The 26,029-nt window shown below is 35.3% G+C and overlaps 1 protein-coding gene across 2 annotated transcripts in view; it reads left to right on the top strand.

Moving 5' to 3' along the window:
• The window catches only part of pex14 (peroxisomal biogenesis factor 14), a 319,589-nt gene that overhangs the window by 249,934 nt on the left and 43,626 nt on the right, over positions 1 to 26,029 (top strand). For both annotated transcript variants that reach the window (XM_028807829.2, XM_028807828.2), the window contains exons 4-5: positions 5,009 to 5,137; positions 9,801 to 9,886. In XM_028807829.2, coding sequence (XP_028663662.1) covers positions 5,009 to 5,137; positions 9,801 to 9,886 — 215 coding nt within the window. The remainder of the gene's footprint in view (positions 1 to 5,008; positions 5,138 to 9,800; positions 9,887 to 26,029) is intronic.

Genomic DNA, 26,029 nt, shown 5'->3' with positions numbered 1-26,029 from the left:
CCATGCCCTGTGAAATCTAGTAGTGTAATCTGACATACTCAGTCGACAAGAATAGCAACAACAGTCATAAAGTTTAGCATGACCTACGACCAGAAGTTGTGTAATGTGACATTGAATATAAGTTCAGTCTGAACTTGGAAAAGCTGAGACGGAAATGGAAAGCATTTAAACATTTGTGCAATATGATAGTGAAGTTCAGATTAACTCACCTAGTATAACTGGTTTGATTTTAATTGTTCTCATATTATTCTCAGCACTTTGAAGAGCTACTATACATCGTACTGGTGTGTGTGACTAAAAATCATCATCCTGAAACAACATAGGAAATGATCAAGTACCGGTTACCCACTTGCATTTCCCAATGGGATTAATAAAATTTATCTAATCATTTTATCTAATCTACTATTAATAGGCTTGATTCATTTGGTGCTACTTCGTTATCAACGTGTGAAGCATGGTCAGATTATCCGTATTAAATTAACGCATTTAGGGGTTGCATTAAAAAAAATTAAGCTCAGATATTTTTTAATGGCTTAATTGCGCACATTAACATTGATTAATCTGAGCTCTACTAATAATAGTGGGTTGTTTTGTTTTCGGGTCAAAGACCATTTACTATCATTTATTAATAACTGCCTCTTTTTATTTCTTTTTACATTTTCCATTTGCATTGTCACAACTTTTTCCAAGGTGGGATTGTAGTTGAGTTGATGTAGATGATACTATGAACATAAAGTACACTGACTGATAAACTAGATGCATGTAACTTTAAATAGTTCTTGTTTGTTAGACCTTTAAAAAGTAAAGGTAAATGCATACTCAACAAAGTCAACAAAAATCTGAATTCAAGCTACATCTTTCCTTTCAAAGTCATCTTGGTACAGGAGAAGTATCAGTATGTAAAACTTTTTTTCTTGTTTGTGTGCAAAATCACCTTACTTCCATTTTCAAAAAACATGCTTCACATGCATTACGATATATAATAATTAAATACTGATGTACATTATAGAAGGTGAGCCAAAATGAAGTACTACATTTCTCAAGGTCATTGTGTGAGGTAGAGGTGGCCGAGTGGATTGGGTTGGGGTGGGGGTCCTTTGACAGGCGATCCCTTGTAGTTTTCAGTCAGCAACATGGCTTGGTCTGGTATGCACAGTATTTTGTTGTCGAAGCTTTCTTCACAAACAACGAATCCATCATCACTACGTAACACGCCTTCCGAACGCACTTCAGCATTCCTTGTAACGTTGACATCCCAAATCAGAAAACAATTCTTCAGTGTGTGGCTAAATTTAGACAGATGGGTACAACATTGAAGATAAAATCTCCAGGCCATCCTCAGACTGTACGAGTGCCTAAAAATATCCAAGCTGTAAGGGCATCAATTTTGCAGTCTCCCAGAAGTTCAGCACACAAACATGCTTCTGCCTTAGGCATTTCCAACACGTCTTTGAGGAGGATTTTGCATAAGGGCCTTAATTTCCATCCATACAAAATGATGGTAGTGTGGGAACTCGCTGAAAGAGACTGGGAGAGCAATAGAGAGTTGCGCACAAACTGTTCATTGAGATGCCATCATCATGTGCAGTGACAAGGCACATCTCCATTTAAATGCTTGTGTAAATAAGCAAAACTTTCGCTATTGGGTTGAAACCAACCCTTGTGAACTTCATCAGAGACCCCTGCACAATGAGCATGTTATAGTTTGGTGCACCATTGCAGAATTTGACATTGTAGGCCCTTACTTTTTTGAGAGGGGGTGGGAGAGCAACGGTCACCGTCACTTCAGAACATTACATTGAAATGTTAGAGAACTTTTTGCTGATGGCCCTGTGCGGCAATGTCGGTTGGCCTTCGCGTTTGCCTGATCTCGCTCTGTGCGATTTCTTCTTGTGGGGCTATCTCAGGTCGAAGGTATACACATACCGACCTCAAAACCTTGAAGCCCTCAAGGACGCTATTCGCTACAAAATTACTGCTTTTCCCCTTGAAATTACCGAACAAGTCATGCTTTTATCCTATATTGCTCTGTAGTATGCCCAGTTCATTTTTCCTTCAACTGTGACAAGCTTACCAGACCAGGCTTCTCAAAATCAATCCCATACAATGAAGCTACCACTACTGTACTTTATGTAGGAGATATTTTGGCCTGTCTAAGATGCTGTGTTTAGGTTGAGCCACACATAAAGCTTAGCATTCAGATCAGGAGGCTTCACTTTATTCTCATCACACCATACGATTCTTCAGCATATGTTTGCGGTTTCTTAATGCTGATGCCTTTCAAACAAGGGTATATGTTTTGTTTTTTGTTTTTTTTCCTTTTTTTACTCTTCCATAAAGGCCCTTCTAGGCCCTTGCAAATTGCTGATCCATGACGATTACCTTTAATTACAGCCACTGACATCTTTAATTCATTTAGAGTCACAATTGATCATTGCAGTAGCTTCCCTAATTAGTGGCCATGTTGTCCAGCAGCTAATTGTAGGAGGATGGCCATCTCTAGACAGTTTGGTAATAGTTCTGGGTAATGGTCTTTAGCACTTTCAATTTTTTTAACACTTTATTGTGGAGTCCACCATCAGTTTTATAAATTGTTTGGATTAATATGTTGTATCTGAACAGATACTAAGTGGGAATATTTTTTAATCAAGTGGTTGTCATTTGTTATTTTAAATTGAATGTGAAAAGTTGTGTTGCGCTTTGAGGCAACCTAACTGTTTTAATTGGATCTATGATGAAAAATGGGATGATGGAGGTAAATACTTTATTAAAGGACTGTTAAGGTAAATGAGCAAATGAAGTCCACTTCAAAAAAGCGATAAACATTCCCAACTAGTTAGAATGCACATATTTCAAAAACTTTTCAGCTACATTAGTGATGTGTGATATGTTGCACATAGTTTGTGAGTTAAATGTTTCATGTTAGCTCTATATACATTCACAGTGTGTTGCTAATAACTTTTAAAAGAAATGTGGTTTTTGTGTTATGCTTGCACTTTGACAAAAAAAAAACAAAACAAATGTGTTTCAAGCCATCCTTGGGTTGGCTAACAAAATTAATGATGCTGCTCATTCAGTTTCCTTTATAACTATACCACCTCTCCAGCAGAAGTTTGTACTTTTCATCTTGTTGAGTTTGCAGGGATGGCTTTGAGGTTTAGTTTGGCTTTGTGTCCAGCATAACACTCTGGCCTAGAAGAATGAGAATCCTCGTTTTCTTTGTGTTTTACTTTACTTTTTTGTTTCAAACAAGGATTTGCTTCTTCATTGAAATACAGTGACTTATAAAAGTGTAAGTACACATTTTCTTGTCACAGATTGTGTATTTGCAATATACTAAAGTAGCAATTTTTCCACCTGATCTTAAATAGTGAACACCATGCTAAATCACAAGACAAAAATTGAAAATCTTTCAACATTGTGCTGAAATGGAAAACAATTTACATTGTGAAGTTTAAAACTCCATCCTTCTGTAAATGAAGGGAAAATGTTTCTCAGAATAGTGTAGTGCCTTACCAACCCACCCAGTTTGTTGATAGTCTCCACATGCATGTAGAAATGAGTGAATCGTCTGTTTTCAATTAAATTGTAAGAGTGAATCCATCTCCCTCTATCTGAGGTCTGCAAGTAAGTATGCAAGAATTATTCCATGAAGCAAACCAACATGAACATAAACAAGTCATGAGGAGCAAATCACAGATCTGGGGAGCAGTCTATTATACAGAAGTGGAAAAAATGAAAATACAGCCATACTGCATAGATCAGGCTACACCTCTGAAGTTAGTCACTGAACACAAATGGTACTTATCAGAGAGGCTACTGAGATGCCAGTTGTCACTGTGACTGAGTTGCAGCAGTCAGTGACTGTGACTGGAGGAACTGTTCATAGTTTAACAATCTCCAAGGCATTGCACTTAAAGGGACTTTATGAAAGAGTTGAAAGTAAATATAACTGTCTTAAAAAAAAAAAAAAACCTCCTTGCTTATTAATAATTTGTAAAATATAAATTGGAAGATACTGCAATGATGCTGCAGAAAATCTGAAACTGATTTTTGTTTTCTTGAATACTAAGAAATAAGTATGGCAAAAATATAACACTGCACATTGGTTAAGGAACAGCATCACGACTGTATAATGTGGTAGCAGCAGCATCATGTTTTGAGGAAGTTTTTTGACAGCAGAGATTGATAGTCTGGTCAGGACTGATGGGAAGGTGAATGCTGCACAATGCAGACAAATCTTAGAGGAAAACCCTCTCCCCTCTGCCAGAAAGCTTCAACTGAGAGGAAATTGTATCTTTCAATGGGGTAGTGAGCCAAAACACACTACCAGTACAACAATACTGTCTTAAAATGAAGAAAATTGATGTCCCTGAGTGACCCAGCCATAGTCATGACCTTAATACTTTTGACTGCTTGCAACAAGACCTGAAAACTGCTGTCCACCTTCCTCCTCAACTAACCTTTCACAGCAGGAGCAATTTTGAAAGGAGGAACGACCAAATCTTGCTCTCTCACACTGAACAAAATTAGCAGCAGCTTACCCAAAAAGATTCCTTACCTTGTTAGCTGCGAAAGATAATTCTATCAAGTGCTAAACTTGGTTAAACAATACTTACGGTAAATTGTTTTTGGAATTCGTTTTTTAAGTTGAATGGGCAACATTTTGAAGATGAGTGTTTGACTTGCAAATAAAATTTCCAGTTGATCAAAATTCGAGGTTTTGGGCAGTATTGTCAAGAAGAGTGTTTGATTTGCAAATAAAAATTCCAGTTGATCAAAATCCCAGGTTGTGAATATTGTGAATGTGAAAAGAAGCATTGGGGCAGAAAAAACTTTTTCAAGGCATTACAGTTCTTTGCCCATATATATTTGTAGTTTGTATAGGACATTTGAAGATCGTTAAGACCTTACCTGATAGTCACTTGTGCTTTTTACTGCAGAGAACGTTAAATACTCTTGGGCATTTTTTCTGACAGAAATTCTTGATTCAATCTCCCTTTTGAAGGTCTGACTGATGAAGAGATAGAGTTGGCACTTCATCGTTCAGGAACAACTGCAGATGAAGTACATGGCTTGGCTTCATCCAGCCAACAGCACCCACTTTACCCTCCTCATGTGGTGCCAGCACAATATAGTAAGTGTTATTAATCTGCTGTAATCGATTGATATTTGTGTTGTTAAACACTGTCTGGTAAGTTAACAGGTACCCTATGTAATTCTTAGCTATCCCTCAGTTAATTTCTGTTGTCTTGTATGCCCTTCTTCATTTGTAATAACACAAAGTTTAAATGTTAAATGAGTTAGGCTCAAGGGGAAACATAAATACGCTACAGAGAATACTCTTTTGCATGATCTGGACAGTTTTGCATTATTTGCAGGTTGTCTCAAATAAATAGATTTTGGCAGCACTAAAATAATGAGAATGTAATTGTAATTTTGTTTTAGACAACTTAAGGCAACTTAAAGGTTCAGTTTAGTTTTTTTTGCATGCTTTGTCCAGTACAACACTTGATTGGATTAATATTATACACGATAAACTGAAAAAATAAAGTGTCTTTGTTGAATAGACTATTTTAGAATGACCAGTTAGATAGCCTTTGCTGGATATACATACTTGATAGGCAAAAAAGTTCTGTCTCTGAGATCAATGATTATATAATGAAAATGAAGGAAAATTAGAACTAATGTTAAGTCCATTTACTTTACTTTTGCTACCCTTGTGCATCTTCCATTTTGCTGGTGTAATCTAATAAAAACTTTAATTTCTGTGTGAGTAGAGATACAGGGTACTTATAATTCTTGCTAAAAGATTTGGGACAGAATAACATATCTATAAAAGAAGCACTAACTGTTACTTGGCTAATATTTCATTCTGAACTGTACAAGTGAGCTCATTTACCATTATTCTTACAGAGCTGCTGGTATTTTTTTAATACAAAAACAACTATGACTGTAACTTAAAGATTATTACTATTTACTAAACTAAAACAATACCATTCTCTGTCATTTTACAATAGCAGCTTTATCAGGTTACAGTACTGATTCAGAAGTTTTCTTGAGGTTTAAATTTTCAATAGCTTTGTTCCTTTAGATTATAAATGGAGAACACTGAGAGCTGTGTATTGTTAAACTATGTGTTTATTACAATGAAATTCTAAGTGATGTCATATTTTCAGGAGTATTCCGCCACTATGCTGCATGTCTACTGCTTTCAGAATTAAAGGGAAATGTTACATGGGACAATGCATAATATAACATAGGTGCCCATGAACAAGACAGCTGTAGGCATACAAAGCAGAAGACTAATATCCATACAAATGGTTAAATATTTTTCTTTCTTCTTTAATTGTACTACTATAACCTAATAGAATAGCATTGCAGACTGTAAAGTTAGGTAATCTGCTGGATGTTTTAATTACAGTATGTTTTGTGCAGGACATAAGACATACAGCAACAGCTGAAAACCTGTTCAAAAATATATACAAGCTAGATTTTTTTTTTTGGTTAAAGCCAGACTGCTCAGATTGCTTGAGAGTATTTATAAATTAGCACATATCTTTCTGAAGTCATTTTTTCTTTAATATTGAACAGTTTGTAACATGATTTTATGGTAGAATGCAAATTCAAGCTAGAAATAATTTAGGAACTGTTTAATTTTGTTTTCTTTATGTCTTAAGTAGCCATTTTCTGATCAGGGGATATATTATAACATTGTATACAGGCTAGAATTTCAAACTTTTTATTTTCACTGCTTTAACTGAGAAAGGTATTTTGCATTTTTCTACAGTGTACTTTCTATTCATCAGTACATTTCACAAACTTAATTCAGCTTTTGAGCCAACTCCTATCACACAGAGGTTACAAGTGCCAGCTTCTGATTTACCAGCTCTCAATGAAGTCAGTATAATGTGAAGCTGAATGGCAATGATTTTAGATGTATTCCACCCTCATTTATTATAACACTGTCCTTGACTCTCAAGTATTTCATGTTTTGTAATGAAACGGGTGTTGTCGGATTGCTGCCTAGTTGGGTCCTGTCCAGGACATTCAGTGGTTTATATCCGAGAGGCTGAAGAGTGTCTTTTAATGAGGTTACGGTGCTGTCTGTTATACATAGGTCATCCAGCAGTAGGGGGCTACCAATTTGTATCTCTGAGGTGCGAGTATATCACACAAGAACTGCATTCATCTCTGTCCAAGTAATGGGTACTTTGATCTCCATTTTCAACTTGCAGAAGGACAACTAAACCTCTTTTGAACCCAATAAATTTTGATGGTAGATTGAAACATGTGCACAAAGGCTGGATTCTTGAGGTCAGCTGGCCAAAGACAGCCCATGTCTTAAAAGCATGTATGCATATATAGTATGTGAACACTGAAATTATGTATGCTGTATACAGTATGTGCACTTTGTCATTTAAACCTTCTGTGTGCTGTTTAGATGAGGAATAAAATTGATTTCTACCTTTGAAATGTTGTTTTATTGTCCTTGAAAATACATTTTGAATATTTTAATTTGTCTGTTTTTTTTCTTTCTATTTTCTTGCTGTAGCAGTCTTGCTGATTTACCTTGTAGTGAGGGTTGGGTGGTAGGAGGAAAAGCAAATAATGTTTGGTTGTGATTAACCTTAAGAAACATGACTTTGCATGTCTGACAGTAACTCATAATTTATATTTGAATTAGCTATAACTGTAATGTATCATATAAAAATATTTATTTGGTATTAGATTACTTGCTGGAAGAATCGGTCAACTTGACTAGTTCAAACAAACTGTTAAACAAAGGAAATCAGACTAGAAGACTAAGAACGTACTAATCATAAAATAAGCGGCTATTGTTTACGTATAACTTCAAGCACGTCAGTACTTAAAGGTTTGAAACTCCATACTTGCTTCTGTTGTGTAGCATTTTAACGTACTGTACTCGATGCTGCTGTTGAGTATTGTGTGCAATAATGCTAATGAGCATGGGCTGTTTTCCTAAAATATCAAAGTCAGTTTGTTTTACTGTTTGTTATTTTCTAAATTCATAAAAAATGTTTGGATATTATCCTTGGCTTGTAGTATGTAAGCATTAGTTTTAACTATTCTATATTTGTAACAGAGATGCACCCTCAATGTATGTCTATATATTGTTGTATATTAACTAGGAGAATTGTTTTTCATTGCTAAAATGAAAGAGCTAAAACTATTGCTGTCCCAAGTGGCAGAATACCTAAATAGTAAGAGTATAGTCCTGATTCCATTAGATTGGTTAATATGTACCGGTCATTAATATATGTTGTTTGACCAAACTGAATATATTGTACATGCTATATGTATCCTACTGTAAGCTATATATTTATATTTCAAGAGCAGTATAAGTTAATTTGCTTAAGTTAACAAAACTATGGACATCCCACAAACATGCATACTTTTTCAATGTTGTTGGCAGCTGCACATAGCTGTGCTTGGAGAATACAGTTTACCATCTCTTCTAAACCACAGTTACAAAGGCAGCCATTGCAACCTACAGTATACAGTGTGAATGGTGGAATTGTTGTGGGGGGTGTTCTACAGATTTCAACACTTTTTTTCTGATTGACTGCCATAAATTCCAAAGCACACCAGTGAAATATTGATCAGTTGCGTGGGCATTTTGAGGCATATAATCAATATGGACTGCACCGTTAGCATTATAAAAAGTTGTGCTCATGGTCCTACTGCCACTGACTTGGACCTTGAATCACTATGCCGTCATTGTTTTGAATGTTGCTAGGATTCTTTGTCATAATAATGTGTCCAGAATTTATTCCCACTTAAATGCAACTTAAATTTCTCCCAATTTAAATACATTAGCTCAGTGTTCTTTTTGGAACATTAAATGTGTAGTTGCTTCATTTGAGGAGTCCACATTCTAGGCCTCATCATACTCTGACCTTGCTCATGAATAATGGATTCAGCTGACTTGTAATCCTTATATTGTCTGTCGTGTCATGCATGTATAGTTTTCTATTGTCTTTTATATTTCACCCCACAGTGTGTATTGAAGGCCAGCCAGATTTTAGCTATCTTCTAGAGATATTCAGTCATGATGGAATTCTATAGCTTATCCCTCTCTTGACTGTTGCATATGAAGGGGACTGGTTCTGAGACACACTGACTAGGCAAGAGTGAATTGGCACATCGTTCACTGGTTTTAGTAAATCAGTGCTAGTTTGTCAGTGTTGTAGTTTTCAGCATTCATGCTGACGTGGTTCTTAAGCAAACATCTTGCATTATAAGCCAGAAATACTAGAAGCGTGTAATTCTGTCTTAAAACATTTGGATCATCGCTTGTATCTGTGACCATGAAATGGATTAAGTTGGTTGGAGAATATTATGTTATATATGTATTTATATATACACACACGCACACTATATATAAAGCCCTACGGTAGAGCTGCTCCAGGTTTGCAGCTTCCTGTGTAGCTTGTTGTATATGCCGTTTCTTTACAAAATTTAAAAGATACAACCTTCTGCATTTAGTATATAATTTTGTGAAAACTTTAATAAATGGAAAAACAAGCATTAAAAAAGTGTATTTCAATGGCTGTTCCCTTTTATAAGTGTTTTTCCTATAAACTGAAGATCTTTGATGTTCAGTAAGGTGAAGAGTCTTCTATAATAATTGATTGCCTCACTTTGTAGTGGTCATTTATTTAATGTTTGCACCATTGCCCCTGATGCGTTAAAGGTATATAAGTGAATCAGAGTGCATAAAGAAATAAAAAGTGATTTGAAGTATTAATTATATAATGTTATATGTTTTCCCCCAGGTCCTCCGGAATCTCGATGGCGCAGCTATGGTGCCTTAGCAATTCTAATGGCTGGAATGGCCTTTGGATTTCACCACCTTTACAAAGTATGTCAAGCTTATCTGAAGTTGCTGTTTTGTTTTTGTTTTTTCTTTTGTTTGTTTGTTAAAGAAGTTGCTGATAACCTTTCCACCGGGAATATGAAATTTAGCAATGTTTGTTGGGCATTTGTACTTCAGCAGAGAGTGAAATATAGTAGTAAAGAATGCATATATTGTATTTGCCATTTAGAGGTCTTAATTTAATTTTGCAGCAATACAAGTATATTTATAAAATCATTCATTAAGAGATGTTGTTAGTGAACAGTGAGTTTCAGTGGAACTGCATCAAATTAGACTAACAGAGATTTCTTTATATTTGCATTTGTGACAAAAAATTAGGCTTAATTTGTAGGCACTCGTGTACTGCTACCTAAGAGGCAATATCACAAGTAAATGGTGAAAAAAATTGCTACTTCTGCCTTGAAATGTGTACTCAAATAATAGTGTGCAGTCACAAATTAACAAATAATTCAGACCTTACAATGACCAAAGACAATTTGTTGAAGGCAGCCCATGATAAATTTATAATAGAATAAAGAAGCATGCAGATCTTGTTGATGTAACAGCATTCAAAAGCTCCAGTGCAGCCTTCAGTCTTCATGTTGATATTTTGAGTGTATTAGCCTTTAAACAAGACCAAAACATTTTTTATATTTAAATGATGTACTGTTTCTCAGTGTTGAACTTCTAAACCAGTGGTTCTCAAACTTTATTAAGGTATGACCCACTTTTGGGTAAGAGTGTTGTTTGCAACCCTCCCACTACTGTACTCAACCCCATTCGTAAGCAAACAGCAGTTGAGTGGTGGTAATTTTTTTGTGCTTCCTGGACTCTCCACCATAGTTTGAGAAAGTGTGTGCTAATTATTTTTAATTGTTGCATAGTCACTCAATGGCACTGGAATGTGCTTCGATATTTCAATTCGGCTTTATTTATATAAGCAGCGAAGGGCGATGGGGCATCATTTTCAAGCTGTGCTGCTGAGTGACAAGTACAAAATCGAATATTAAATAATTATGAAATATACCCATTTTGTTAAAGATGGATACAGTTTTGAAAAGATCTTTTGAACCTTCAATGTCTAGCAGTGACAAGAATTAAAAAAATATATTGTACACCGATGAATATTTCAAATATGGTTTTACTGTTGTTTCCAATAAACCCCAGCATATAGTTAGTCAAGAAGTATTGTCAAAAGAAAGTATGAAGCCTTCAAAGCTACTTCAATATTTAAATGCCAAATGTCCAGACGAAAAAGACAAGCTTATGGAATTCTTTGAAAGAAACCTAAACTACCTCCACATGGAGTAAGCCATTTTTACGTTGGCAACCACTACTAATGAAAAAGCATCACTAACCAGTTGTCGAGTTGCATTTTGCATTGCAAAAGCCAATAAGCCACATACAATTGCTGAAAATCTGATATTACTGACAATTGTTGATATTATACAAATAATGGTTGGTGAAAAAGAGTCCGACAAGCTCAAAACAATACCTCTCTCCAATAATATGATCCAAAGAAGAATAAGTGACCTGGCAGAAGATATTATTAATAATAATAACAAAAATAATAATACATTTTATTTATAAACCTTTATTTCTGGTCAACTTCAATTGACAGAAAGACATTTGATTCATTCCAGTGTAGTCAAGAACTCAATTTAGCTATGTTTAATATGGTAAATTCTGAGGTCACACTGTGCTGCTCTCTCAAGTGACCATGTTAGCATGAACCTCGAGCCCTTTTCTAGCAACTTCCTTTGTACATATTCTGAAGTGCACTTGTTTCATACTGCATCTCTGATTTGATTGTGTCTATCACCATTGAAAGCACAGCCTTTCGGTAGCTTGCCTGAGCCGCATTAAATAGTCTCACCTTGCTTTTATGTCAGCTGGTAGAAAACTTGCTTTGCAAAAGCCATGTACACCTGGGGCACAAAGTAAGTGTTTAACACACCAAGAGCGTGGTTGTAATCTGCCGGCCTACCTGTATTTTACAAAGTAGTAAAAATATCCTGCACATCTAGACTCACATGGTGCAAAAGTAATGTCCTTTTCCGTTATTTTGTCGTTTCCTATGCATTGTCTGTTAAAATTAGTCCTTTGTCATCCATGAACAACTCAAACGCAGTAATCCATCTTGTCCAGCATGGTACAGCGTAGCAGTCAAATTTTGTTTCTATCGTGAACAATAATTAAACTCGTTTTTCTGCACAAAACATTCCTTCAGCTTGCCCCAGCTTAAGATAATCAAATTGAATAAATAGACTGGACATCAGTTTATACTTAAACACAATGCTTCTTTTATAATAAGGCATTAATAAATGCCTTAATAAGGCATTTTTTGTTTTAGTTTAGAAATCCTGTCACAATCCTAGCTCTTTATTGTGATCCTCCAGGAGGTCGCAATCCACACTTTAGTAACCACTGCTCTAAACAGCACTTATTGTATGTTTACTTAACTAGATACTATATTTTACTTTGTAGATTTGCCTACTCCAACAACTGTCTGCTTTCCTTTAATTAAGTATTAATTTTAAATATAGGGTTAAAATGAACCCTAATGAAGTTTTTAAAATGAATCACAAAATTTAGAATTAAAATGAACATAATTTACTTTGTGCGTGTCCATAAGAATATATCATTTTACTGTATGGCTAAAGGCAAATGTGCAAAAATATTAATCATGTTAAGTGATGCAGTGTAAAAAAAATGTGCAGACTAGTGCATAATGTAAGGATTGCTTAATTGCTACTATCACATCTAATGCTTTATATTTTCTATTTCAAGTCATTTTTAATACAGTTAACCAGAATGTACATTGTGTGTTTGTGTGAAGAAATAGTTGGCAAACACTAGGTACCAGCTCATGTGTTACTCACATCTCTTTATTAGAAAATAAAAAATTATAGGGAAAATGGGTTAGAGCAACAAATGGCAAAGTGAGGTCAGGTGTTTAATTTAGTCTAATTTATAGAATGCTACATATAAACCAGAGTGATAATTTTAAATGGCCAGCTAAATAATTGTGCAGGAGCAAATTAAACTTGAGAACTAATTAAGAACAATTCAGGATATCTGATTTCTTAGAAACTGAAAAAGTAATGTGCTTTAATCATAGAATGCAGAAGACAGCAATGGAAAATTCAAAGGAAATCAAAAGAAGATGTTATACTTCCAGGCAGTAACATGATAGAAACTCAATGCACTTTCGAATGCATAAGAAATAAATAGAAGTAAAGACTGAACTGTCTGAATATATTAAATTCTTTAAAAATGTATAGGATGAGATATATATATACTGTGTGTGTGTGTGTGTATATATATATATATATATATATATATATATATATATATATAATATATAATTTTGACAATACAAAATGATTTTGTAATAATACCCAATTAATTTTTCACTTTGCTGTCACTAATGTAATGTTGATAAATGTTCTTCTGTGTATATTTTTGTATATAAAAAAATACAGATACTGTAAATACTGTGAGGCTGCTGACTTGCATTTGGACATACTGTGCTTTTCTGCTTCTGCCATAAACTGACACTAAGATTTTTCTTTCCATCTATTAATTTTGAAACATCACAGTGGTTGTATCTGATTTTTTTCATGATTTAATTAATGTTTTGCTGAGGTTGTATTTTTCTGGGCTTCAGAACCATTAGATTGATCCCCCAGGGAAACTGTTTCTCCTTAGTTTATCTGAAAAAAATTCAAGAGTCAGAGAGTATATATATACAATACACACACATATTTGTATGTGCTTGTTTCTGTGTGAATGTACTGTATATGTCTGTATACTGTACATATACTATATATACAAGGTATATGTGTGTATTTATTTACACATTTACTTACTGTACATGTATATATACTATATACGCATATTTAAGTGTATATTTTTATATATACATGCACACACACATATATCCACTTAAAGGATAAGCATCTGTGTGTTTGTCTAGTTGCTATGTCTCTGCCATTCCAAAAGATGGTGCATCACAAACTGTTTTAGTAATAACTAGGGGGCTCTGCCCCCTGCTCGCTTCGCTCACCCACCCCCGTGTTTGGTTTACTGGATATACAATTTAAAGAGATTGTTATTTTCATGGGAATTGTTACATATGCATTATTTTCACTTTTACTTTTAAACATTTGTAAAAACAATACTTGGAATTAACTTTTCTTCAAGATTGCATTGAAATTTGATTCCATGTTTGGACTTAACATCGTGACAACGCAGCGTATAACTGCCCGTGAATGAGTATCGTTTCTTTCTCTCTAATAAATAAAACGACTTTATCGAATGTTTGTCCATGCTCTTTCTTCTTCGCTTTGTCGTTGATGTGTAATCTAGAACATATAAAATTATTGTCCTGATAAAATTTATAAGAGCTGAGAGCGCAGGAAGTGTGTCTGACAAAAGCATTCACACGACTGAGGTTAGATGACCGTGGTCTTGTTTGAAAACAGTTGTAGCGCGTGACTTGAATGAATCTCATGTTAAAAGTCTCTGTCTCATGGGACTTCATACTGCAACAACGTTTTTGGAATCTTATTTCTTGCTGGCAACACGAATTAGACAATCTACAAGTCTCTGACTTAAAGTTTAAATCCAAACAATATATTCGATCTCTTTTCACTGTTATGTTATTTTATCGAGTAATAATTTCTGTTTGTTTGAGCTAATGCAATCTTTCCTATCCTTTTTTGGAAATTTGGAATTTTCGTACTTCCATTATCTCTAACCTGCTGTGCATGTGTACCGCGCCAACATTTTTGAATTCTTTACAATGTTTTACTTTATCATCTACTCTTTGTCCTTTATTTCTGGCCCTGGGCGTGGTTAAATCTCTTTCTTGCGGGATGTGTAATGCTGCTCACATTGTGAAGGGGTGTCTGAATGCACACTAAGGAGATGCGGTCGGATCAGCTGCTGTCTTGCTGCTGGCAAGCTGCATGTTCTGCTTGTCACGCAGCGCATTGATCATTTAAAAGCCTGTATAGCAGCTGTCCTTTTGCCACTTTTCATCTCTGCCACTCGCATTGTGAAGGGTGGCCTGAACGCAAACTAAAGAGATGCGGTCAGATCATCTGCTGGTGAGCTGCGTGTTCTGCTTGTCTCACTGCGCTTAGATCATTTAGAAGCCTGTACAGCAGCTGTCCTTTTGTCTCACCGCCTTGTCCCGCATGACATCAAAGTGTCTTCCGAGAAGATCACGTCTCGTCTCCCTCACAAGATCTTTTTTTATAATAGTGAGAAATGCATTGCAGTTGTTATTCCAATCGATGGTTGGATCACAAACACTAACACTGCTTTTTTAAATCCCATGCTAAACGGCATTTAAAACAGATTCATGCATTGCATGGTGTACTGCAAACGTTAATGAGTATAATTTGTGTATATAAATATATCAGGGATGTCAAACTTAACACTAGAATTACCAGAGCCTACGAAAAAACTCGTAGATCCGGCCCACCTTAAATCGCTTCTTAAATGCATTCGTACCTCTCCGCCAGCGTCTTTTGTCATCTAAATGTGCTGATAAACACAAGCTGCAAGCAGCCGGCTATTCCATCACCCCACCAACTTAGAATGTGCACGGAACTTCTCCCAGCTCATGCCTTGATTGATTATCTGGGAGTGAAGTGGAGTTTTAGAGTGGAAATAATAGATCGTTATTTGGAACACACGCATTTCATGTGTGTTCCGTTTCTACAGTAATCTGTGTAAACACATTGTTAAAACAGAAACTTTTTCATATTTTAGTAATAAATGTTACAAAATGTAGGCATAAACTATAAAATGTGTGAAGCCTGAAGCCCAAAGATCAAATAAACATTTTCACAAAAGGTTCAAGAATGATACGACAGCTTCAGTGGCGCAACACTAAGACTTGCTGACTCAGAGCACAACAGGCTTGCCATGCTTCAGAGATCCGAATTCGATTCCTTGCTGGGGAGAAAATTTTTTTTTTTCTTTTTAACCTTTGCCGCTCTGCCTGCCTGAACTCCCTGTCTATCTATATAGTAATAACAGTAATTTTGTTATTATATAGCAGCTTCCCTGTCTGACTATCACATAGTGCCTTTCCTTCCTATCTATCTATATATCTATCCCCTTAGCTATTTTTTTATATATCTATTGTACAGTGCCTATGGGGTGCCAAACAAGCAATTACAATGATTTTCTGAATATATAAAGTCATTCCGTTCTAAGTCGGTGGGGGGATGGAATAGCCGGCTGCTTGCAGCTTGTGTTTATCAGCACATTTAGATGACAAAAGACGCTGGCGGAGAGGTATGAATGGATTTAAGAAGCGATTTAAGGTGGGCTGGATCTACGAGTTTTTTCGTAGGCTCTGGTAATTCTAGTGTTAAAGCATTAACGCAAGTTTTTAATTTCAAACGTATACCATGTTATTTTTCCTTCATTGCATTTGGCAGTGGCATTGTTCATCACCACTTGCTTGTGGTGAGCTACAGCAGAAAATCAATATTCTTTTAAAAAAAAAATTCTTATTTTTAAATATTGTCTTTAAAGTCCCCAGTTTTTAAATAAATATTTAGGTAACTGAAAAACATTTCATTTTACATGAAAGTAGATATGTATCAATGTAGTTATACACGAGCACAGTGGTCATCAACCTTTGTGGTACAAAAATCCCACATGTCACGTAAGATCGTGTTTTTAAATTGAAGATCCTCCTCTTCCCCCTCATTCATTGGTCAAGAGTCTTGTCTTCATTTCAAAATCTCAGTCTCCTGTGATTTGCATTTCCTGTTTAAGATGTGAGCTGACTTTCCAGAAGTATCTGTTTAACAATATTTTATGCAAAAAAGTTATGCATTATAATTACTGTTAGCTGTAGCCAAGATTCAAGATCATGGTTTGCATCTTAGCATTGGCTTTTTATTAGTGAGGGCCCAGACTAGATGATAGACTGTTTTGGGAGGTCTTGACTTCAAGATTGAAAATCCAGAATCCTAGCTATGCTGTTAATGATGAATGAGAGAGACTAAATTTATAATGCTTGTTTTTGATATAAAACTCTGCCAGACAATTCAATACTGTGGTCATATTTAAATGATACAGAATTATAGTGTCCTTTGCTTATGCCTTAAGTGCTAAATGCATGACAACACTGTTAAAAACCCTTATCACTAAGCAGCCAAGTCTGAAACAGTGTACTTTCCATGAATGTACAACTTGACATTCCATGAATGAAACAATATTTATAGCATGGACCAACACTATTTATTGCAAAATGGATCAAGTCAGAATGTAAACGTCTAAATTTAGCTGAAAATATAGGGATAAGAGATGTCATTCAGCGAGGTCTTACAATTCTAACACATTACCTTAACATGAGGTGAATGGTGTCACACATCAAGGATTTATATGAAAGACACAAGTCTTCGCAATTTAAGCAGCTAAGAAATTGTGCAACAGTGAAATTCACAGAGGACCACTGGACATTTCTGAACTACCTTGTTTAAACACATGCTTAATCAAGGTTAATCAAGTGACATTTTCTGATTGCTTCCAGTTAAAATATATATATACATTGCTTTATCTGTGCAAATAGATATTAACACTAGAATCTCTGAAGCCTACGGAAAAACTCGTAATCCTTGGCTCCAATCCTCGGCTTGGAGCTGGGAGAACTTTTTGCCCGAGTTGAGCTCCATCAAGGCGGGGGATGTGATAGAAGGCTGCTTGTGCTGATCGACACATTTACAAAGCAAAAGACGCTGATGGGAGAGTTGTGAAGGGATTTAAGGTGGACCTGGATTACGAGTTTTTTTCGTAGGCTTTAGGAATTCTAGTGTTAAGTAATGCATTAAAATCCAAAATCCTTTTTTGCTTTGAATTATCCTATTGTGTAAATTAAGGAAATGCCCACTTTTTATCACCTACCCCCATCCCCCCCAACCCCCCGTTGTGGGTTCGGCTAATTGGTATCTCTAAGCTATCATGCTTTTGGGTGTGGACATAAATGTTCCCTACATTTGAGTACCATCCCTTTGAGGGTTTCCCACAGGCTTGCATTTTATGGAGCTGGGATAGACGCTAGCAACCTTCAACTCCATATTATACTATACAGGTTAACAAAACAGGAGGATATGAAAATTAAGCTAACATCGGTTTGGAAAACAGGAAAAGCAAAACTACACATGACAACATCATTCATCATTTACGTATCCTAGAAAAATAAACTGCTGAGCCTATCTCTTGCAATCCTTAAGCATATTGTGGTCCGCACAGGTGGACATGTCTGATGGTCTGACATTGCCTTACTTGATCAAGTGGACAATACATAGCAAAGTAACTTGACTCCAGTATGCATGCACAAGATATGGATAATAAATCTGGTTAAGAATTAAGCTTTGAGAGGAGTTTAAGGTAAGAGGTGCATCATCACAGGATTGATTATGTATGTACCTATGTTTTTGTAAATATTTTTTTTCTCTTTATAAGTAATCTGATTTCACTAACCTAGCTGTGTCTTATTAATATTCAGTAAGAGTCCATGACATAATCATTCTTGTATATCCTTGAGCAATTGCACCACTACACTGCAAATATCTTAATATTTCTACATAAATCCTGCTGTATATGTGGATCTTTAACATCTGAACTTTATTATCACCTGAATTATGTTCGCCATCTTCATTGTTCACACAATTGAAATGAAATGCATGAGAGGGTTTAAGGATAACAGCCTCTTTGGCAAATGTCATCCGGAGTTGCAGAAGTTTCATCTAGTACTTTTGACAACAGGGGAAGAATGCCAAATATTAATAAATGCACTTCATATTAGTAAACTAGGTCTTGCAGTGTACTTTAAGTGAAGTTATGATGTATGACATATTCATAAGTACATTTACCGGAATAAACTAGATTCGAACTGAGTTAGTAACTAAATAAATTTAACATGTTACTGGCTCTGTATTTTGTAAATTGTTATTACATAATTAAAGTAGAAAACACATGACTTCATTTTTTATTATGTATTTGTGCAGCAACAATTGAAAGCCATGTTTTGCCCATCCAGAATTTGTTCCTGCCTTGCATTCCGTACTGCTGGGATAGGCTCCAAAGCAAAAATATACTAGCATAACCAAAAATGGTCAAATACCAAACACCAGTTTCCAGTGCAAAATGCCATGAAAAATGAATATCAGAATTAATGGAGCGATGGAAAGAGAAGTTACTTGGCTATTCTGCAAGCAAATAATATGTAGATAAAGGGCATTAGGCAGTGGGTCATAGAGGTCTGTTCATTGTAGACCAAACTATGCATCTTGCAATGTATTACTTACCAAAAAAAGAATTTTATATTTTATAGTGTACACACTGTGCTGAATGGTTACAGCAAGGTGGCTGTTTTTAAAAAAAAAAACACCATGTAACAATTCCTTGAAAGTGCTAGCTCTGCTAGAATATTGTTATATTTAACTCAAAATGATGAACAAATAAATTCCACAATGATTGGAATTTGCTCATGTAGGGTACCACAAAAACCACAGATTCAAAGTCATTCAGCTTTCAAGTTATGGGTTAGGCAGGACTTTTCACTGTGTTTTCTAAAGTTGCGATAGTCTTTATTGTTTAAGTATGTTACAGATGACAAAGCTTCACATTTATGGGCAGATCACCTTGAAAAATTAATGACAGGATGGGAGTGCCTGACAATTATACTGTCTTTGACATTGAGAGAGACATTTTTGTCATGAAGCGAGAGGAGAATATAAAATAAAGCAATATTTATACATGCTGTAGGTAACTATATGGATTTCCAGTGATGTTATTGATATGGTAAAAATTGTTTTCATCTTCATATTATAATACTTGCTACACTTAATAGGCTGTAACACAAATCTCATAAAACAATATATTTTAATTTTTCATTCACAATATGAGACAAAATGTCTTTTTTTTTTAAAATGTGTTATTATAATTAAAAAGAAAACTGTAGTGCTCTACAACCTGAGATAGTAATGACTAAAACCTTTCTTATCCTATTTCAGTTTTTTTATATTGACATTCACTGATCGTGATTTCATTGTAGTGAGGAGTGTCTAATCTTTGCTTTAAAAAAATAAAACACAAAAAAAAGACAGATGGCATATCGAAAATGTGAAACATGGCAGCAAATTCATTTGTTGAAAAAAGGTGGGTGAAAATATAGATTGTTGGTCACTTCTGAGTGGAAGTGGTATGAAGAGATTGGGCCCAATCAAGATAAACTGACTTTAAAAACAACATACAGTAAATTCTATATCTATTCATCCATTTTATGAGGATGCTGAGATGGAGAAGACAGCCAGAAACCAGTTCTGGATGAAGAGCCATCACTTGCCCTTGTTTACCCTCACGCCAGGTCCTTTTGTAAGTAGACGACAGTAGAGAGTAGACCAGAGTAGTCCGAGGACAGTGCGTGTTTGCCCTGGAGATGTGTTTCAGATGGCCGTCTCCTTAGTTGTGGGTCTCTCACAGTCCACAGCAATCTGTAAACTCGTGCCTTGTTCACATGGATGACAAATAACAATATGTCAAAAAGAAAATATAGTTGTTTGAGCTTTTCACTGCCTGTGCTATAACCCTAAGCAAGATCACTTCAGAACTGTTAATTGTGAAAAGTAACTTCAGTTTAAAACTTAAATTAACATGCGTAAGTGTAGTAGTGGCATCCCAGTGCTGAGAGTGATTTGAGCCTTTTGGTTCAGTTTGGTGAAATAAATTCAGATCCACTGACTAATTTCTTTTTTCATTTCAACAACTTTCATCCCTATTATTTCACCAATCCCAGAAACCATTACGATCTCTTCTTTCCTTTGATAATTTGACGAAATTATACCGGCAGAGAAAAAAGAAGAATCATAGATGCCATGCTTTGTAAATGTAAATCTTTTGGCAGTAAATAAGCCAAATATGATAACTTTCTTTCTTATTTGTGACCTGTGTGTACATGTTACGTGAAGGAGTTCCAAAAATTGGCTCAGTTATTGTTGAGAAATGGGTAATCAGGATGGTTACTCAGAAGTAGTATATTAACTGAATAATTCACCATCTAAATCACCATTACTGCCTCTTCTTGTATTTCACTCATGCCACCTATTAAGGTTGCCCACCCTTTAGATAGATAGGTAGATAGATGTTGTTTATGTGCCACCTCTTTATTTTTCTGCTTTTTAGTGACATCTGTTTAGTTTTATTTTCTCAAAACCTTTGGATTGAACAGTATGATTACTATGCCTACATCAGTACACCCTTACTTGTGGTGAAATTCAGTTAACAGTTTAACTGCTGGTTTTGGGCGGTGAAGTAAGATTGCATGCCTGTAAATTTTGGTGACAAAAAAGTTTAGGGTTGATACTAAAAAGGAGGAATATTGTTTTTATTGTCTTCTTCCATTCTGTGTGTACCAGCTAAAGAACTCACTAACATCTAGTGTGTAATTTGTGTAAAAATTATTTCATATTTGAAATTTTCAAAAAACAGACCTTTTTTCATTCTAATCCTTCATCCATCAGTTTATGTATCCTGTTTATGGCCATGTTTACAGTAATGGAGCCAGGGCGTAATCCAGCAGTGTCATTCACATTTAGGAACCAGCTCTTAGGGAAAGTTCAAAGAAAGACTGAGAAAAAATCCATGTAGACACACAGAGAATGCATAAGCTGGCACAAACTATGAGCAAACTAGGATTAAACACAGTCCCTAGAGGTTGTATCAAAGTTGCACCCAGCTATACAACCATTTTTTATTAGATTTTACTATTAAGGACAACACAAAAATAACTAGCATTTTTTTTGGCAAAGTATCATGAACAGAAACTGGAGAAAGTAAATGCCTAAAACAACAAATATTATGGTAAGAGCATTAAAATGATATAATAAATGGTTATTTTGTAGTATTGGTAATAGTAATAAGTTCCTGACACACGTTTGTGAATGGTTGGACCCTCTAAATGCCTTTAGGACAGCTGTTGTAGTTAAGTACTCCTAATTTAACTAAGTTAACATTAGCTATGCATTTATTCATTTCTAAAAAGACGTGCTCTCAGAACTTGAAAATTTTAGAGTAATGGATTTCCTTTTAAATCCTGTTGTCATAGTAAACAGAGCATGACAGAACTGACCTTATTTGCAAATGTTGCAATCTGAGGAGACCCAGAGTCTCAGATTTCTTTACATTTTTTACCTTATAAAAACTGTTGCACCCTACTGTAATAAGTACAGCGGGCTGAACTACTGTACAACCAACCTTCTATTTGTTGATTTGGTTGAGAACATAAATAACTAGATATATTAGAAAAGATTAAACAGTATTTTAATTTCCTGGTTAAATATATTTTAATCATATAACTTATCAGTCATTCCATCTGTATTTTTGAATGTCTGCTCATTTTTAATATGATAAACAATTTACAATAACTTGTTGTAGGTTTTTGGCAAAGCCTTTTAGCAATCAGTGACTGTGGCTCACACATAGGTGAGATGTTATCACATTAATTAAAACCTTTCTGTTGAAAAAATACAGCCAAACCAGGAAACAAAAACAAATTGCAAGCAACAAAAAACTCACAGGCTTGTTCCTTTAGTGGAGTCATTAAAAAACAAAAGAGGCAGAGTGAATTATTTTTTTATGTGTTGCTAAAATATTTGAAAATAAGTTTGACAGTCTGTAAAGCAAATTATTACTTTTTTTGTTGCCATGTTGAACAATTTGGTTCTAATTCTTGCATCCACTATATAGTATCATAGTGTGGTAGTTAGCACTGAAGTCTTAATATCATGTTGCAGTTAGTGTGTCATCCATCTGATTTAATATCTGTTTGAAACCGTTTACTTTACCCCATGTTTTCCCTCTAGTCAAAAGCACAAACTGACATATTTCTATAGCTGCAGTCACTAAATAAGACCAAATACTTATTCCTTTGGTACGCTATACATCATCTTCTGCTTTGTGCACATCAGTATTGGGCCTGTATAACCACAGAAGTGATACGGTATTACTACTGTACTGTTCACACTGATTAAGACAATCATGAAAATACCTTAACCTGCATTTGTTAGAATTGTGGTGGTTTAAAATTGTACTGATGTATCAAATGGATCCTAATGCATAGGGCTTTGAAAATAGAAAGTGATAACATAAATTAGGAAAGTAAAGAAGGAGGTAATGATCATCACACCATGTGACAGTGCTTAACAGCATAGCCCGGGAACCTGTAATATCTAAGAATTTGTAGGCTTTTATATTTTCATGTAGCATTAGGTTGAGCTTTGCTTTGGGACTCAGAAGTATGAGTATAGAAAATAACTTTAACTGATAACTAGCATGAAAATATGCCAACAATTACAAGTTCATAATTGCTACCGCATGTCTGTCTATCGCTGTAAGATCTTTAAGCTCCTGTAATGCCTAAATTTCATAACAATAGCAGTAGATATTAGTATTTATAAACTAGAAGCGTAATGTCTTTTGATTCCTTTAAAAATTATAGTATAGTTACAAAACTATTTTTTATTTATATTGATATTACAACTGCCCCTTATGAAATTAAACCATATTCGTTTATATCTATCATGCATTGTTTTTTATCAGCTCATACTGTACATGATTATTATCTGGAGGTTTAAGATTTTTTCTTGTGACCCGATTTTGACTCTTTTTGTGTCTTCACCACCCACAATCACCACTGAGCATCATCCACGGCATCTAAACCCTTTGTAGAATTGGCGCTGATTGGGGATGGTGGGGCCCCGTCGCTAGGGTGTCCACAACATCCTCCAACACTGGAAATTTGTGTCAAACTTTGTCTAGTTGGTTCAGGGCTGTTCCCCCTTGGAGAATCGCCAATGATTGTCATCCTTTGAGGTTGTCCCTCTTGCACAGTCATTGCTTATCATCATTCTTGAGGGGCATGTCTTGTGGAGAATCGCCACCAATCATCGTCCCATCATGACAGTTTCCCCTTGCCTGCATTGACTCTTTGAAAGGCATTCCACAAACCATTCGCAGCCCTTTTCCATTTGCTACTAATGTGATTCACAAAACATGACACACCCCAAGTTCAGATATCACGCACCTGAAAATGGGTCACAACCCATTATTTAAGAAACATTGCTCTGGTCCATAAGTACATCGTTAACATTCTTTAAATTTCTCTGTTCTTATGTGTACTATCAAAATAACTGTGTTACCAATTCCATGAAAAATTAGTTAGCCTTAATTGTTAATAATACTTGAATAAGCTTATTTATATTTTATAATTTTATAAAATTGCATAATATTAAATATGGTACAGAGTAAGTGAACTTTCAATGAAAAAATACCATATTTCAAGGCATTAATCACTTACTGCAGAACTTTAAAAAGGCTTAGGACAAGTCTTTAAGTAGAATAGGGTATCCTTTTCCCACAGTGTTGTAGTGAATAGATTAGGGTTCTGTCATTTAATTAGAGTATTGATCAAGTAGTGTAGTATAAGATATCACAGAATAATTTTTTTTTTTACACATTACTATCCCATCAATAAATAATCAGAATATTGCTGTAAAAGTTGGAAGTTATTTTCGTTCCAACACAGGTAAGCCAGCCTTTTCCCTATATAGTCTGATTGTGGGGCATTCCCAAAATATATGACAGTGTGAGATGAATTCCTGATGCCTTACTACCAATTAAAGTCTTGAGCCCAGCACATTTTAGATAGCCAGAATCATAATAAGTTTGTGTGGTGTATGATTTTACCTACAGTATATTAACTTGCTTACCTGAATAAACCTGGAAAATAGCTGTCAAACCAGCTATGAGGTACATAAATTGATGAGAAGTGTATCTTGTCAATAGCTGAACTCCACTTAATACACAGTAAGTTAGTAGTCAGACGAAGGACCAATATGTTAGTCAGGAATAAGTTTGATTATCTACAGCCAACAGTAGCTGTTAGTGTAATTCTGCTTTAGAATTTCAACATTTATTTTACTGAAGGTGAATGTTTAAAAAATTGTAAAGTTATCATCAAATGTTGTTAGCTTAGCATTTCAAAATTCCAATTTTCAGCCAGTTATTATCATCCCCATTGCCATAAAGGTAGTATAACAGCAGGCAGCCTGACAGTGCAGCTGATGTTGCCAGTGTCACAGAGTCAAAGGACTGCAGTGATCAGAGTAGGGTTCTCCAAGCCAACATCAAGGCAGATATAAATGAGAGACCATAGTGATTGTTAAAGATTGGCAGAGTTTGTGGCATGTCCGTATATGCACATTATAAAGATAGTTGTGGTTTACAAAGGTAAATTGAGTGGCAATGTCCGTATGCCAGGTTTTAAAAATCAATTTATTTTTTTTTTTGACATACGCAATTTTCTGGTTGGTTATATTTTCAGGCTTTGCTCCACGCAAAGTTTTCTAAATGAGCCCGCATATCCTTATATAGCTGTTTTTGTTCCACTTCAGTAATCGTACTCACTGTTTTAATTATGTACTGGAATTTGAGTTGGTCTTGGTTATGCATATTACTGAAGATGCAGATTAAACCAAAAGAAAGAATGCTGTATAGAATAGAAAAGTAAAACATATAGAGAATATGGCAACTTGCATTTACACAAGAAAAACAGCCTTTTCTGCAATTTCATTTAGTATGTACATATGAACAAAATTTTTAGTACTTCTCCAGCACCCTTAAAGTATACTTTTCCTGAATCTTTTCCAGTTAACTCTTGAACCAGAGATTCCTGACATACAGTAATCCCTCCTCCATCGCGGGGGTTGCGTTCCAGAGCCACCCGCGAAATAAGAAAATCCGCGAAGTAGAAACCATATGTTTATATGGTTATTTTTATATTGTCATGCTTGGGTCACAGATTTGCGCAGAAACACAGGAGGTTGTAGAGAGACAGGAACATTATTCAAACACTGCAAACAAACATTTGTCTCTTTTTCAAAAGTTTAAACTGTGCTCCATGACAAGACAGAGATGACAGTTCTGTCTCACAATTAAAAGAATGCAAACATATCTTCCTCTTCAAAGGAGTCAGGAGCAGAGACTGTCATAAAGGCAGAGGAAAATCAATAGGGCTGTTTGGCTTTTAAGTATGCAAAGCACCGCGGCACCAAGCTG

The sequence above is a fragment of the Erpetoichthys calabaricus genome, chromosome 8 (genome assembly GCF_900747795.2).
Source record: "Erpetoichthys calabaricus chromosome 8, fErpCal1.3, whole genome shotgun sequence".
Classification (NCBI taxonomy): domain Eukaryota; kingdom Metazoa; phylum Chordata; class Cladistia; order Polypteriformes; family Polypteridae; genus Erpetoichthys; species Erpetoichthys calabaricus.
Note: the sequence above shows the minus strand (reverse complement) of the source record. Positions and strands in the feature narration are given on the sequence as shown.